The sequence below is a fragment of the Pelodiscus sinensis genome, chromosome 13, assembly GCF_049634645.1.
Source record: "Pelodiscus sinensis isolate JC-2024 chromosome 13, ASM4963464v1, whole genome shotgun sequence".
In the NCBI taxonomy this organism is placed as follows: Eukaryota; Metazoa; Chordata; order Testudines; family Trionychidae; genus Pelodiscus; species Pelodiscus sinensis.
In genome coordinates this window covers 32,326,541-32,341,846 of record NC_134723.1, presented here as the reverse complement: position 1 = coordinate 32,341,846, position 15,306 = coordinate 32,326,541, and the positions used below count along the sequence as shown (strand labels likewise).

Genomic DNA, 15,306 nt, shown 5'->3' with positions numbered 1-15,306 from the left:
TGCAGAATGTAAAAGGCAAGGTAGCTGAAAGTTACAAAGAAACTATTACAACGCTACTATTACAACGCTTCAAAGCTCAATGGTTATAAAGATACCTTCCAAAGCACAGCAACTGACTCAGAACAATTTCCATGTTAATCATCCACAAATCGTCCGTAATAAAGTGACTTAGAAGACAACTGCCCCCCTTCAAATAGTGTTCATAGCAATGAAGTCAGCAGCAGGTTTTGTCATTCTCTAAGTCATGTGTTGACGGGAGCTTACAGTTCAATGCATTTCCAGAAAATGTATGTGTAAATCAAGTAATAGCTCGGGCAGAGGCTTTATACAACAGAAAGAGTGACAGTGGCCAAACAGCACTACAGTCTGCACTCTACACAGCGGCCAGGTCCGTATCCAAGGCTATGATGATGTGACTTGTGTCATAGCTCCATCTGTTGGGCTTCCTGAAGGAGATACGTTCAGCCATTAAAGACCTTCCCTTTCAAAAGACTAAGTTCTTCACAGAGAATACTGATGCCTCTCTTTACACCTTGAAGGATTCTAGGGCCATTCTCCATTCGCTGCATTACACATGGGCTGTTAAATCCTGTTGAATCAGGTAACTTGTTAAACATTATGTTTAACTGGTTAAATACTTAAACTGCGGCAGGGCAGCCACTCCATCCTAGCCAGGCTGGAGTCCCCTCCCCCGTTGCACAGTGTGGCATGGCAGGCTGGCTGGGCTGGAAAAGTCCCCCTCCCTGCCCGTAGCAGGTGGCAGGCTGCCCCTGCCCAGTCAGGCTGCTGGTTAACCGTAACTGGTAATCGTAACCCAGTAAGGGTGATGTTTATTGGGTAACAATGCACATCTCTACATTAGACCATGGTATTAAGTTTATAATATGATCCCTCCAGATACTATTCAGACAATCTCTGGAAGGTTGATCTTCTCATCCATTGCCCTCTTTCATAATGTCCCTATTTTGGAAATCTCTAGAGTGCTGACATGGGTGTCTCTCCACATCTTTGTAGAACATTATGCAGTCATTTGGGACTCTGCCTCTAGTGACCTCTTGGTCTCCACAGTACTATCATTTATAACTGACCTACTCCAAAATCCAACCCATCAGTAGTGATAGTGTTCAGGAATCACCTACAGTGGTGCACCCATGAGGCACTACTGGAAGAAGGAGATTACTCACCTTGTTCGATAATGATGGTTTTTTGAGAGATTTGTCCCGATTGATGTTCCACAACCTGCCCTTTTCCCCTCTACTTTGGAGTTCTTGTCAGTGGGTATGTCTACACTTGCACCCACTTTCAAGAGAGAAATGCAAATGAAGACATTTGAAATTGCAAACGAAGCCGGGATTTAAATATCCCATGCTTCATTTGCATATTCGCGTTATGGCGCTACTTGGAAATAGTGCTATTTTGAAACAACAGAAGCTGTTAAGACATGGTTATTTTGAGAGAAGGGCTTTCTCTTGAAATAATTGCATCTTAACAGCATCTGTTATTTTGAAATAGTGCTATTTCGAAGTAGCACCATAACGCGACTATGCAAATGAAGTGTGGGATATTTAAATCCTGCGCTTCCTTTGCAGTTTCGAATGTCTTCATTTGCATCCCTCTCTCAAAAGAGGGTGTTAGTGTAGACATACTCAATATCTCTGCAGTAGAGAAGGAAATGAGGGAGATTAGCCCATGGACAGTGAGAGACCATATATGCACTGGGCTTACGGACACTGGTACCAAAGTTCTCCAATGACCAGCATCAGGATTCAAGCACTTCTAGAGTGGAGCATCTATAGGGGATCACATTTTGAAGAACCATTGTTACTACACAAGGTGAATAAATTTTTCTTAACTTTGACATTTTGAAACTTAAGCATGTCTGACATTCGTGTATGAACTACTTTTGTAAAGCCAGCTCAGTTCTTTAGAGGCAGCAAACCATTACGAAGAATTTTTAGTGTAGTGTCTTCAGTCAGCTGGCAGAGGCGCTGTTCCCAAATGCTTGGACTGGCATAGAAAATATTGAGAAGAGGGATGTAATAGTTAAGCAAATGTCTCTTTATCCATGACTATAGTTCATTGATTACAAAATAGATTAAAATAATTGATATTTAAGAGCTGGATTTTTTACTTGTTTGCAGCATTTTTTTTCTTTTATAAACCAGTGATTGGTGGCTGCCATAACCAGTGAACGTAAAGTTTTGTTTCCAATTGTTGTGACTCACTGAGAAATAAGCATTGTTGATGATGCTCCCTTCCTTTCACTGTCAGAATGTTTTTAAAATGTTTAAATGACATTATGATTTCAGCTACGTTTTCAAAGAAAGTACTTCAAGAGCAGAAATATTCTTTTGAAATGCTAAATTACCAAAATCTTCTTGAAAATTGTGTGTTCAGCTTTCTTTATTTTCCCATGTGTACAGTACTTTTTGTAATTAATATCTTTTGTGACTATAGATGCAAATATTTGTTGCAAGAGAAGGGCCAAGAATTTGTAAACTTAACACATTTACGGAGGGATTCCACAGTAAGTTCTTTTTTTTCCACCATCTACTATTTGGCTTTCATAGAGAAATAAGTTTTAAAATATTAATTAAACATAACATGTATAAGTTAGTTATTTCACACAATTATGTGAACACAGAATATATCTAGTGACTATATCATTTTTATACTGCTTGGATCATTCATAGGAAATGGACGTTCAGCAATACGATAAGGGTACAGGTCGGACTTATCTGGTCCAGCATCCTCGAGACCTGAGTGGTCCCAAACTATGGAGTTTACTGGACCAGGGGAGGTTAAGGCTCCCCACCGGGCTTTAGGCTCTGCTCCCGGCCAGGGCTGCACTCCCTGCCACCTGCCCTTCTGCCTCCAACCCTGCATCATGCCAGCTCTTAACAGGGCTGCGCCTCCGCCCCCACAGCACCAGCCCGGGCTACATGCCCAGCCACTGTCCCCGCTGCTTCCAGACTCCACTGCACCAGCCCTGGCTGTGCTCCTGGACGCTGGCCCTGCTGTCTCTTGCCCTGGCCAGGGCTGCACCCCCACTGCGCAAATCCCGACTGGGGATGCACTTGGGGCTCTGTGGTCCAGCAATATCAGTGGTCTGGATGCTGCCAGACTGGAGTTCTGGATTGGATGTTAGAGGTTCAGCGTGTTCTACCAAATTCATGGCTGTGAAAAATTCATCATGGACTGTGAAATCTGATTTGGCCCCTCCCCTGCAATAACCAACTTTCATGGGGGCGATCTGGGATGCCCCAGCTGGACATTACTACCAAGCACCCAGCTCCAGCTGCTATCACCAGCCTGGGCTGTGGAGGGACAGGACTTCCTCTTTCCCTGGAAAGGCCACTCCTGGACCCAGGTCAGACTCACCTCCAGGAACCTCCCCATGTTGCGTAAAGCCCCTGATCTGGACATATAGTAACTCCCTGCCTCTCACTTCTGTGCTGTTGGTGTTGCATGCTTTTGAGCTTGGTATCTTGCCAGTGGGCACTGCTTTCCAGCTACCCCACTGTGAAAGTAATGCCCCTCTCAGCAGCAGTGCAGAAGTAAGTTTGGCAATTCCATAATCCCTCTACAGTAGCCTTGCAATCACCATTTAGGATCAGATTCCCTACAGCTACAAAATGTGAAATTTCAAGTGTAAATATCTGAAATCATGAAATTGACTATTGTTAAAATCTTATGACTGTGAAATTGATCAATATGGACCATACATTTGGTTAGACCCTTAATATGATACCCTGAGATTCTGTATTATCTTCTAGTATTCCCACTGCATCTTTGGTTTAGATCATTGGTTAGTTTGTTCACTCATTGGACCACAGCTAGCATCTTCCTCTGCATACTGAATAATTGGTGTTCAATAAATAGCAGCTGCTCTGGCCTGGGAACTAAGTACTGCTGTAGGTAATGCCCATATTCAGGATAACATTTCTTGTTTATAATTGGGAGCAGTGTGAAAATTGTCTTCAGTCATTGATGAAAAGACAATGAATATTGTTCTTCGAGTGCTTACTCATGTTGATTTTATTCTAGGTGTGTGCACACCAACAAGCACTGTTGTGGGAGATTTATATCTTAGCGGTATACGGTCGGTTGTGGTGCCCTCTGGAGTGCCACACTCATGTGGAGGGTATATCAAAAGCCCTGACCATATGCCCTCTCCATTCCTTCTTACTACCTCTTGACAGTTGCTTGGGGAGCCTGGACTTGCATTGCAAAAGCGTTAGCAGTTATTCACTATTTATGTCATTCTCCTTTATTCTTTTTTTGAGTGATTATAAGTTAAGTGAAAAAACTTAAACAACAAATGGTTCTACAGCACCTTAGAGACTAACAAAACGTAGATGATATCATGAGCTGAAAGGTTTAAGAAGTGGGTTGTGCCCACAAAAGCTAATGATACCATCTACGGGGTTTTTTAGTCTCTAAGGTGCTACAGGAACATTGGTGAAGTTTTTTCAGTTACAGGCTAACATGGCTACCCCTTTGAGACCAGTTAGTTAAGTGTTTTAGTAGGTTAGTAGCTAGTCCTGGAGTGGAGTATACCCTGTTTACCAGGCTTCAAGCTGTGTTCTGAGTACAGCTGGAAGATGCCATAGTTGTGAGGGTCACTGATGAGCATTTCCCCAGACACTTTAAAACCATTAAAGAGACAAGAGCTGGATACGCAATAACTTTTGTCAGTGGACTCAGAGTGTGACAGTCAATTTAGGGCCCTTCTCATGAAGGCTGCTCTGCACCCAACATCAACCCTCACATCTGGACTCCATACCTGCTGCTTGTAACACTAGCACACAAATCTGCCCAGCACCATGCTCCCTCACTGGTTCTGAAGATGTGGTCTAGGTCAACTGGTCCAACAGCACCATGCAAGAAAGAAACTTCAGGCAAAGGACCTGTATTAGGCCTCATGCCTGCTATAGAGGCTTTTGGAGTACTACTGTTGTCAGACCCTAGAGCCCATTTAGGGACCCACCTATGACCCTAGAGATTGGTGGGGGTCCCAGCCCATCGCAGGCCTGTAGTTCAAAAGACAAACTGATTGGCTGCATGGTGCATCCTGCCAAGACACCAGTGCTCACAGTCAACCCGGTTAGGTGACCTCCACTGAAGGCAGTGGAGGGTCCTTGGACTGCAGAAATCTTCCCTTTGCTGTGGCCTAGGACCCTGGCATATAGCCTTGGTCTCCAGCCTGGAAACCAAGCTCTCTGACACCCTAGTCCCTACCAACTAGAGATGGGACTCTAGAGCTATGACACTGATCCCCATACTCATGATGTCATCTGTTTTCCTGCCAGAGATAGCCAAGATGCTGATCACCCTCACTTTGCAGGTCTCGCAGGCATTGATCACCTCTATTAGGGGACTGTTTTGGGTTGTGGCACCAGTTACTGGGGCCCTGATACTGTTCTTGGGGCGGGAGCCATTCCTTGTTGTGGCACTGGGTGCTGGGGCACCCGTACCATTCACTGGGAGGGTTCCAGTCCTCACCTTCTTCATACTGGTCACCAGTGAGGATCAGCCCAGCCTTGATTACCAGAAGGTTAGAATATATTCGGGGGTTAAGTCGGGTCGCTGGATATAGGAATAAAATGTTTTCAAGTGAGTGGGTACCTCATGAGACTAAAATGGATGACCTTCATATTGAATCAATTCGGAGAGTTGAGGAATGTCAAGTGTTATGTGAGGACCAAGTGAATGATATAAAATGTTTTTACCAATAACACTTCTGGTAATTTAAGAATAGATTATTGCAATCCAACCTTTAAGTATTTAGACACCTTGGAGGACCCATATTTTAGTGTAAGGGGACATTTTAACACTAATTTATCACTGTTTTTAATAATAGGGTTAATTTTACAAATTTAACTGAGTGGTTCATTGAAAGATGGTCTTTTCTGTTTAATATTTTAATATCCTCTTGAAGGTTTTAATTGTCCCATTGTCCCACAAATTTTAGCTTCATTTGGAAAGTGGACAAAGCGTATAAACATGGTCCATAAGAGTAAGACTATAATGGTGGTTTGTAAAAAGTGTGGTAAATTTTCTTAATTCCATAACATAGCTTGCCACTACCCCAAGTGTGAGACCAAGGAGGTGGTTGCTTTCAAAATTGGCTTTGCCTGTTTGATCTGTGGGCTAGTTTTCCAATACAAAATCAGGATTGAGTCAACATACCAGACATAGACACCCTGTTCTCGAAATGAACAGAGAAAGGAAGATCAGAGGTTTAGGGTAGGGAATAAAGAGTCTAGTAGGACTTGCATTTGGACAGAGCAGTAAGTTGATTTGCTTATTCAATTAGAAGATGAATATGCAGGGGAAAGGCATATAAATAAATTAAAGTGAGTCAAGGACAAAGGCCAATAAACAAATTGCAAGTAAGGGACGCAAATTGGCTAGGAAGAAGATTAGGAAAGAGGATGTTGATTAATTGGGAGATAAGGCAATAGGTGCAGAGTGTATTTTAGAGATTTCCCCTCATAGGAAGAATATTAAACCATTAAAAAAATCCATTTATTGATGAGTGTTAGGTAGCGAAAATAAGCATAATAAAAGAGCTGGGCAAATTTTAAGTCGTTTGGATGAGGTTGATGTGATAGTGAAAGATATGCATATATCTTCAGGTGGATGAGCAATGATGGAGAAAGTTTGTTGTACAGTGGTAGAAGCTGAGGTAGGTAGGAAGAGTGAAGATCAGGAAATAGAGAATAGGTGTGCAAAGTTAGGAAAATGAGTAGTAAGAAGCAATCTTCGGTGTCAACGGTTTGCTACTCAGAAAGCTTGATATTAATTTAATCCGCAATTCTGTGGAAAGGATAAGAGACATCACGTATTATTATGGGATAGTCAGACAAGACTAGGGATACGTCTAGACTGCATCCCTCTGCTGAGAGAGGGATGCAAATCAAGCACTTCGGAAGTGCAAATGAGCCCGGGATTTAAATATCCTGGGCTTCATTTGCATACTCATGTTCAGACACTGTGCCGATCAGGCTCAGTGTCGAAAGTGAAAGTAAAGTGTAGCCACGGGTCTGCTGACAGTGGGGACCTTTTTCGGCAGCTCCTGTACTCCTCATTTAAAGAGACTAGGATTATTTTAACCCCAAAGGTACAGGAGGAGGAGAAATTGGCTAAATTATCCTCTGCGGGCTATTAACAATTTTTTTTTGTTTGGGTGAGGCTATATACAACAAATTTTGTGAAAAGATTGATGTCTGCAGTTAGGATTTGTAGTAGACAAAAAGGTTTTATTTGGGCTCTGGGTTGAAAGGAAAATATAGTAGTTTGACAATTTAGTTAAGGGGGCTAAACAAAATGGATAGGAGTTAGCTATCGTTTTTGTAGATTTGGCCAAAGCATTTGACACAGTAGAGCATGGACATATGTTATGGTGGACCTTAAGAGGTTTCGGATTAATAAGTGATTTATAGATATTAGGGATCTTTATAGTAATTGTATCACAAGAGTATGGGTGGGTGGTAAGTGTACTGAATCCATTAACATAAGGAGTAGGAGCGATACCCTATTATCTCCAATTTTATATTTACTCCATTATCTCCAATTTTAATATAAACTTTGCAGATACAATTTCAACCTGTGGGTTGAAGTCCCCGTAAGGCCGTGGTCACCAACCAGTCGATCACGATCGACTGGTCGATCCTAAGGCCTCGACCAGTCGATCGTGAGGCGTTCTGGGCCTGCCATTTCCTCCCACCCCCAAGAAGCCCCACTACGTACCTCGAGCAACAATGGAGGTAGTGGCAGCTTCCCGTGGGGTGGACAGAAGTCCTACAGCTGCGCGTCACTTCCGGGGGTTCCGGAAATGCGTTAGCTGCTTCCTTGCCCCAGCTTCCTGGCGTTCCGGGAACTTACTGGGTAAGTCCCCTGAGGCACGAGCGGGGACTTCCCTTCTCTGCTGGAGTGGGGAGTCAGGCCCGGAGGGGGCGTGCACTGGAGGCCCCCTACTGCAGAAACCTGCCCCCCTGGTACCTGCTCCCTGCTGCAGAAACCAGTCCCCACTGGCACCCTGCCCCCTACTGCAGAAACCTGTTCCCCTGTCTCCCCACCCCTGCAGAACCCTTGCCCCCCCACTGAAGAAACCTGTCAGCTCCCCCCCCCCCCCATCCCCAGAACCCTGTTCTCTGCTGCAGAAACCCTGTCCCCCACTGGCATCCTGTTTCCTCTCCCCTGCCCCCAGCCACAAAACCCTGCCCCCACTGGCACCCTGTTCCCTGCCGCAGCACCCACTAGAACCCTTCCCCAGTACCATGTCCCCTGCTCCCAACTGATTTTTCTGCGGGTCAGTGACCCCTGACTCAAGACAGGTTCCCTGCCCTTCTCATAAATAAAGACAATGAAGAAACTTTTTGTGTTTGCCATAGTATTTTATTTAAAAATGAAGCCTGGCCAACAAATCCCCAATTGGGGCCAAGCCCCCATCAGGCCACAACCACTCCTGCACTCCCCCTTCCCCAGACCCTAAATCTGAGCCTGTCATACACTGGTACCCCCTGCCCTGAGATCCTCACATACCCCAACCCAAATTCCTGCACCCTCTCATCCACAAGTCTATGGCTTGCTTAGAACCCCAACACTGCCTGGCCTGGAGCCCCCTCCCCGAGCCAGCATCCCCTTCTCCACCTCCTCCTGCATCCAGACTTCCTCCCAGAGTTTGCACCTCTCACCCCTTCCCACACCCAAATCCCTCATTCCCACCCCTGAGCCTACACATCCTGTCTCAACCCAGCGAGGGTACGGCTAGACTGCAGGAGTTTTTCAGGATTCTGGAGATATCCCAGAAACACTCTTCTGCATCCAGGGATGCATTTGTTCTTCCATTTTTTTTAGTGGAAGAGCAAACATACTCTTTCGGTCACCCCTATATTCCTCTTTCCATGAGGAATAAGGAGGCTTCCAAAAGAAGGGGTTTTCCTGACATTTGGTCCAGTGTAGACAGACCAAATGTTGGAAAAACCTCTTCCTACAGAAGAATTGGGGGGGGGGGGGGGGAAGCTGCAGTATAAGGATTGGGGATAGCAAGTGATGGAGAGGAGGAGAATAGAGAGGGCGGGGCTTCAAGGAAGGGGCGGGGCGATAAATCTTGGCTTGGTCTGTCATTTAAAAAGTGATCTTGGGTATAAAAAGGTTGAAGACCACTGCCGTAAGGACCTGTAGCCCACGAATTTCATTGTATGACCCTTAGTTCTTGTATCATGTGAATAAGTAAATAACACTTCCTTAAGCAATTTCTTCATACCTCTTATGGTTTTTATTATCATATACCCTCTTGGTCATCTTTTTCCAAGCTGAATAGTCCCTGTCTTTTTAACTTTGTCTTCTACAAATGCTGTCCATACCCTTAATCCTTTTTGTTTTGTTTTTGCCCTTCTCAGTACCTGTTACAATTCTTATATATATTTTTTAAGATGGGGTGACAAGAACTGTACACAGTATTCAAAGGTGGGCATACCATGGTACTGTGGTATTACCATATGTATTGTCTTATTAACTGTCCCTTTCTTAATTGTTCCTAACGTTGTTAGGTTTTTTGACTGTTCCTGCTCATTGAGTTGATGTTTCCAGAGAACTATGACTCCACTTCTCAGTGGTTACAGCTAATTTAAAGCCCTCATTCAGTTTGTGTAGTTGGGATTATGTTTTCCAATATGCATTACTTCACATTTGTCAACACTGATAAATGCTATTTTATTGCCCAGTTCTGTGAGGTCTCTTTGTAACACTTGAGCGTCTGGTTTAGAATTAACTGTTGTGAGTACTTTTGTATCCTCTGCAAACTTTGCCATCTCACTGTTTATCCCTTTTTCAAGATCTTTTATGAATGTTGAAATAATCATATACATGTTTGCTATAGGATAATTTGAGATTTATATGTATTGTTTATGACTAGATGGCTTGATTCTGCCACCTCTGGTTGCTGGGTGATTGTAGGCAAATTACTTCTGCTTTCTGTGTCTGTTTCTTCACCTGTAAAATGGGATCATGTTAATGACCTCTTTATAAATTCTCAGAGACTTGTTAAGTGCCGTATAAGAACTAGGTATTATTATTTAAATATATCCAATACTGTTGAAGGAGATAAATAATAAAAGATTTGATTGCTGTTGACTCTCGTCTGAGTCCTGGTCACCCACTTGGCGTGATGAATAGCAGTAGCCTTTTCCTTTCCCGTTCCTTACTACTGTTTGGAAATTTTCTTTGGTTGAACAGGACCTAATTTATGTTTGTATTTCTGTTTTTAGGTAGAAGCTTCTGAGGAGACATCACCATCTATAGGTAGCAGTAAAACAGTTATATCTATGTGTTCTTAGTGTGCTTTCCTCACCAGATTCTGTTGTTGTGGCTTATGTTTGTGGAGAGAATGAAAGAAATGGCTTATTTTGAAGGTGACACTTTTATGTTTTATAGAGGAAAGGGGAAGCTAAGGCATTAAATTATGGTGGTCTTTGACTTCCTTGCTTCCAAACAATTAAATAACAAGTACAACACATGGATAAATTGCTGAACAGATAATGTAATTTGGGAGCCAGAGTGTAAATTTATCTCTTCATTAACCTTAAGGTAAAAAAATCAGTGAATAAATTCTAACCTTGATTGGAGAAAAAAGCTAATGTTTTGTGAGCGGCCAAATACAGGGCGGAGGTTTGTTAAAAGGGTGTAGACCACAGAAGAAGTAAATTTAATGTGTAGTTCCACCTCTATATCTACATGGTGAGGAATACACCTTTTCAATTACTGAATTATTAAATATAGCAAGAAAATCAGGGAATGCTGAAATAGTTTGTCTCTCTTCTTGAACGGAATGTGGTCACAAAAATACTTGGAAAGGTTTACATAAGAGCAGGGGTGGGCAACAAGGTTGGCCACTGGTGAGCCTCCAGATGCTTTATTTACCTGCTCATCTGCAAGTAGGGCTGCTCGCCAATGGGAGCTGCAGAAAGTTTTTACAGGCTGGGTCACTGCTTCCCACAGCTCCCATTGGCCCAGAATGGTGCACCACAGTTAACAGGATCTGCCGGCAGCCATGCCTTTGGACACACAGGTAAATGAAACATCTGGCAGCCTGCCAGGTGATTAACTCTGACAAACCATATCCAGGCTGCTTATTGCCCGCCCTTGAATAAATGCCCAGTTGTGTCTCATATCTGTACGAGAGGTTCTAGTACTTTTTCTTATAAATAGAACAAAAAGGTGAGAAAATAGTGCTGCGTATAGCAGCAGAACTATGTACAGCTTCACCAATATTTTGGTGGTAGGAAAAGATATCTACCATTGATACACATTTATAAAATATTCTGGAGGGTAAGTGTCTCAAAGTATATACCTATATGAGAGGGCTCTAGTTTGCAGGCAGTTGTGTCAAGGAAAGAGGAGCTGAGTAACCCTTACATTTAATTGAAACAAGTGGAAATAATTGGTGCCTGGCTGATAAACCTATACAGAGAATTCCACTGGGAAAGGAAGGGGAGGCAGTGGTAGAAGAATAATTTTCTAGTGTTGTATATGTATCTGATAAGACAGGGAGGCACACACTAGATAATATTACAGTACTATTGACTGTACAGGCAGTCCCCGGGTTACGTACAAGATAGGGACTGTAGGTTTGTTCTTAAGTTGAATCTGTATGTAAGTCAGAACTGGCGTCCAGATTCAGACACTGCTGAAACTGACCGCCAGTTCTGACTTACATACAGAATCAACTTAAGAACCCCAGGCGTCCCCAAGTCAGCTGCTGCTGAAACTGATCAGCAGCTGATTCCAGGAAGCCCGGGGCAGAGCAACTCTGCCTGGGGCTTCCTGTAGTCAGCGCTGGTCAGTTTCAGCAGAAGCTGACTTGGGGACGCCTGGGGCAGAGCAGCTGGGGTGCTACTGGACCAACCCAGCAGCACCCCATCTGCTCTGCCCCAGACGTCCTGATTCAGCCGCTGCTGAAACTGACCAGCAGCGGCTGAATCAGGACCTGGGGCAGAGCAGCTGGGGTGCTGCCGGTTTGGTCCAGTAGTGCCCACGGGCGCTGCAGGACCAATCGGCAGCGCCCCAGCTGCTCTGCCCCAGAGTCCAAAACAAAAGCCTGGTCTGCTGGGGGATGGGGGGAGCACACTAGCTGCGCTCCCCCCGCCCCCCAGCAGACCAGGGACACGGGGAGCAGAGCCGCAGCGGCAGCGGGGTGCCGCGCCTCTGAGGCTTTGCTCTGGCAAAGCCTCAGAGGCAAGGGACCCCGCCACGGCTGCGGCTTCAGTCTGGGTGCCTGTGGTCTGCTGGGGACGGTCCCCAGCAGACCACAGGCACCCTGACTGAAGCCGCAGCCGCGGGGGGGTCCCGCGCCTCTGAGGCTTTGCTCTGGCAGAGCAAAGCCTCAGAGGCGCGGGACCCCCCCCGCGGCTGCGGCTTCAGTCAGGGTGCCTGTGGTCTGCTGGGGACCGTCCCCAGCAGACCACAGGCACCGGGTCTCAAGGGGCAGCAGCAGCGGTTCCCGCGCTTCTGAGGCTTTGCTCTGGCAAAGCCTCAGAAGCGCGGGAACCCGCCCGGTGCCCCTGGTCTGCTGGAGACGGTCTCCAGCAGACCAGGGGCACCGGAGCAGCTTACGAACGGGGCTTTCTCGCCCCGACTTCCGGGGCGAGAAAGCTCCGTTCGTAAGTGCGGATCCGACATAAGTCGGATCCGCGTAAGTCGGGGACTGCCTGTACTTCATTTTGATTTTGTAAACTTAATGAATTGGCAAGTTTGCTTATAGCCTGAGTATAGGTGGGTTATATTTTTTTTATAAAGTGAAGGAAAGTATATTACATAAACACTATCTGTAGTTAGGATTTTAAGCCAAATTGTAAAGATAATTTGGATCTAGGTATGATAAGATTTATTATTACTATTATGTGAGGAAACAGTCTGTTAAGATATGGCGAAACTTTCAGTTGACTCAGTGATTTGAATATATAAAATGTAGAAGTCTTTGTAATATAAATAGGGTTGCTAGTGGGAGGGCTGGGAATATAGCAAATCTGTGAGGCATGCTACTTGTTTGATGTTTTATTTTTCACAGTGCAGAATCACATAAGTTGCAAAACCACCAGTCAGAGAAAATTTAATTATCTTTTGGTTAAGTGTTACTCAAAGTTCTTTAGAAAATTACAGAAAATACAGTTGACTTTTTCTAATATGCTCTTCATTAAATTGATTTTTTCCTCAATGTTTGTTAAAGATGACGATCTCCTACAAAACAAGTTGGTACAGGATGCCATGCGTATGGGTTTCAGTTTGTCTGCGATTAAGAACATTATGGAGAAGAAACTACAGACATCTGGAGAAAACTATGGATCTCTTGAGGTTCTAATTACAGATTTATTAAATGCTCAAAAAGAAAATGTTCACGAAGAAGTATCCAGTGAGTGCCCACCAGAGAAAGGTGAGGTTTTTTTTTTTTTTATATATTACAAGACAGATGCAAAACATTACAATGGATTTGTATTAAATATCTTACTGGTGTATTTCTGTTGCCATCTTTGATTCCAGTCTTGTTTAATATAAAAGACATTAATGTAATATATGCAGTTTTTAGAGAATTGGATAGGATTATCATATGCAACACTGATGGACCCAGGTCATCAGCAGGTGGGATTGAACCTGGAGTCTTAGGAGCTACAGCCATGAGCCTCTACCATATCAGCTAAAAGCTAACTAGCCCTTATTTAAGTAGAGCATACTTCACTTTTCCTCTCAATGGTTTCAGTGCCTCGAGGTTACGCATAAACACAATTTCAAACAAAAAATAAATTTACACTTTATTAGAAAGGAGCAGCCTACTATTGGTGATACAGTAATGTATAATATTAAAGAGATACTGTCATCCCTGTTCCCAAATTCCCTTGCTGATATTTGTGTTTTTGTGATTTTTTTTCTTTTTTAATGTGCCAAGTCAAGTCTTCATCCCCTCTCCCTGCTGCTGGGCTAAGTATTTCTCACAGCAGATGGAAAACAGAGTGGACAGAGGAATGTATAAATAAATGACAAAAAAAGAGAAATGTTAGTGTCCTCTAGTCTTTGAGTTATAAAACTCTGAAATATTAATTGATAAATTTTTAGAAGTATTGTAGCCTATGAGCCCTGATCATAGTTCAAGACCCTATTGTGCCAGTTGCTGTACAAACGCTGAACAAAAATACGGTCCCTGTTCCAAAAACTTTTAAATCTCAGCGCAAAACAAATGAAAACAGATTGATTCAGACAGACAGATGAGTACCAGGAAACAATGAGACAATAGTGGTCAGCATGACAGGCAGTTATAATAGTGAACCAGTGGCCTAGATTCTATCAGTGTGGTTAGTTAGTTGTAGACATCACAACAAAAGAGTTTTAAGGAAGATTTTGCATTCAGGATGCTTTATTAGTTTTGTGAACATTTCTGGGGCACTTCCCCCAAATATGGAAAAGAATTGGAGACAAAAACAGACTTTTGTTTCATGTAGGGCATAATTTTATAATATGGAACTAAAATAGCATGTATAGTCAGTTCTTTTGGTGGTACAACTTTTTAAATTAATTTTTCAAATAGATACTCTTGATGCCTATAACAAAATCAAACAAAAACTATTTTCTCTGCCTATCCTTGAGTTCAATAAAAAAAATTCTACTTCTAAAGTATTTTACACAACACCTTTTTTCCTATAACATTTTTGGGGGAGGTGTCAGTGTGAACTCTGTATTCTCTCCTCTTGTGAATTAAAGTTCAGAGCTCTGAATTTATTATCTTATGGCTGAATTTTCCAGTGCAGGTATTGGCAGGGTACATTCGACTTCCTCTTCACTACAGACTGCCCTTTTCTGTTCACATTTACCTTTCCCCACCGCCTTTTCCCAACTCCCCTCTATTCCCATCATCCATACATGCTTCATAATCTGTTAAATGCAAATACAAAACAAAAAAAGTAATGAAAGCTAAGCATTCAAATTTGGGTAATGTGTATGTAATGTCAACATTGGGGCATAGTTCAGCTCCCTTTGCTTAGCATTACCATGTAGTCTGACACAGTATTTCTCAAATAATGCAACAGAATATAATATTTTCTGTACAACTCTAGGCACATATTGTAAGATATGATATGTGAATACTGGTGATGTGCCATTAATGGAGGTGTTTACCGAGTAACAGTTAACCATTACCTGGGGGCAGCCCCCTGCCATAGACAGAGAGCTGGCTCCAGCCTCATGCCAGGAAAGGGAGCGAAGGGGGTAGGGCTGGGAGCCAGCATCCTCCCCCGCATGCACTGCTTCCAG

At 43.5% G+C, this 15,306-nt stretch overlaps 1 protein-coding gene and 1 long non-coding RNA gene across 4 annotated transcripts in view; one reads left to right on the top strand and one right to left on the bottom strand.

Annotated features, from left to right (window-relative positions):
- Positions 1-15,306, bottom strand: part of LOC142831247 (uncharacterized) — a 50,825-nt gene that overhangs the window by 11,270 nt on the left and 24,249 nt on the right. The window lies entirely within an intron of this gene.
- The window catches only part of XIAP (X-linked inhibitor of apoptosis), a 46,076-nt gene that overhangs the window by 27,049 nt on the left and 3,721 nt on the right, over positions 1-15,306 (top strand). For all 3 annotated transcript variants that reach the window (XM_075940979.1, XM_075940978.1, XM_006115393.4), the window contains 3 exons: positions 2,458-2,527; positions 10,278-10,311; positions 13,235-13,438. In XM_075940979.1, the coding sequence (XP_075797094.1) occupies positions 2,458-2,527; positions 10,278-10,311; positions 13,235-13,438 (308 nt within the window). The remainder of the gene's footprint in view (positions 1-2,457; positions 2,528-10,277; positions 10,312-13,234; positions 13,439-15,306) is intronic.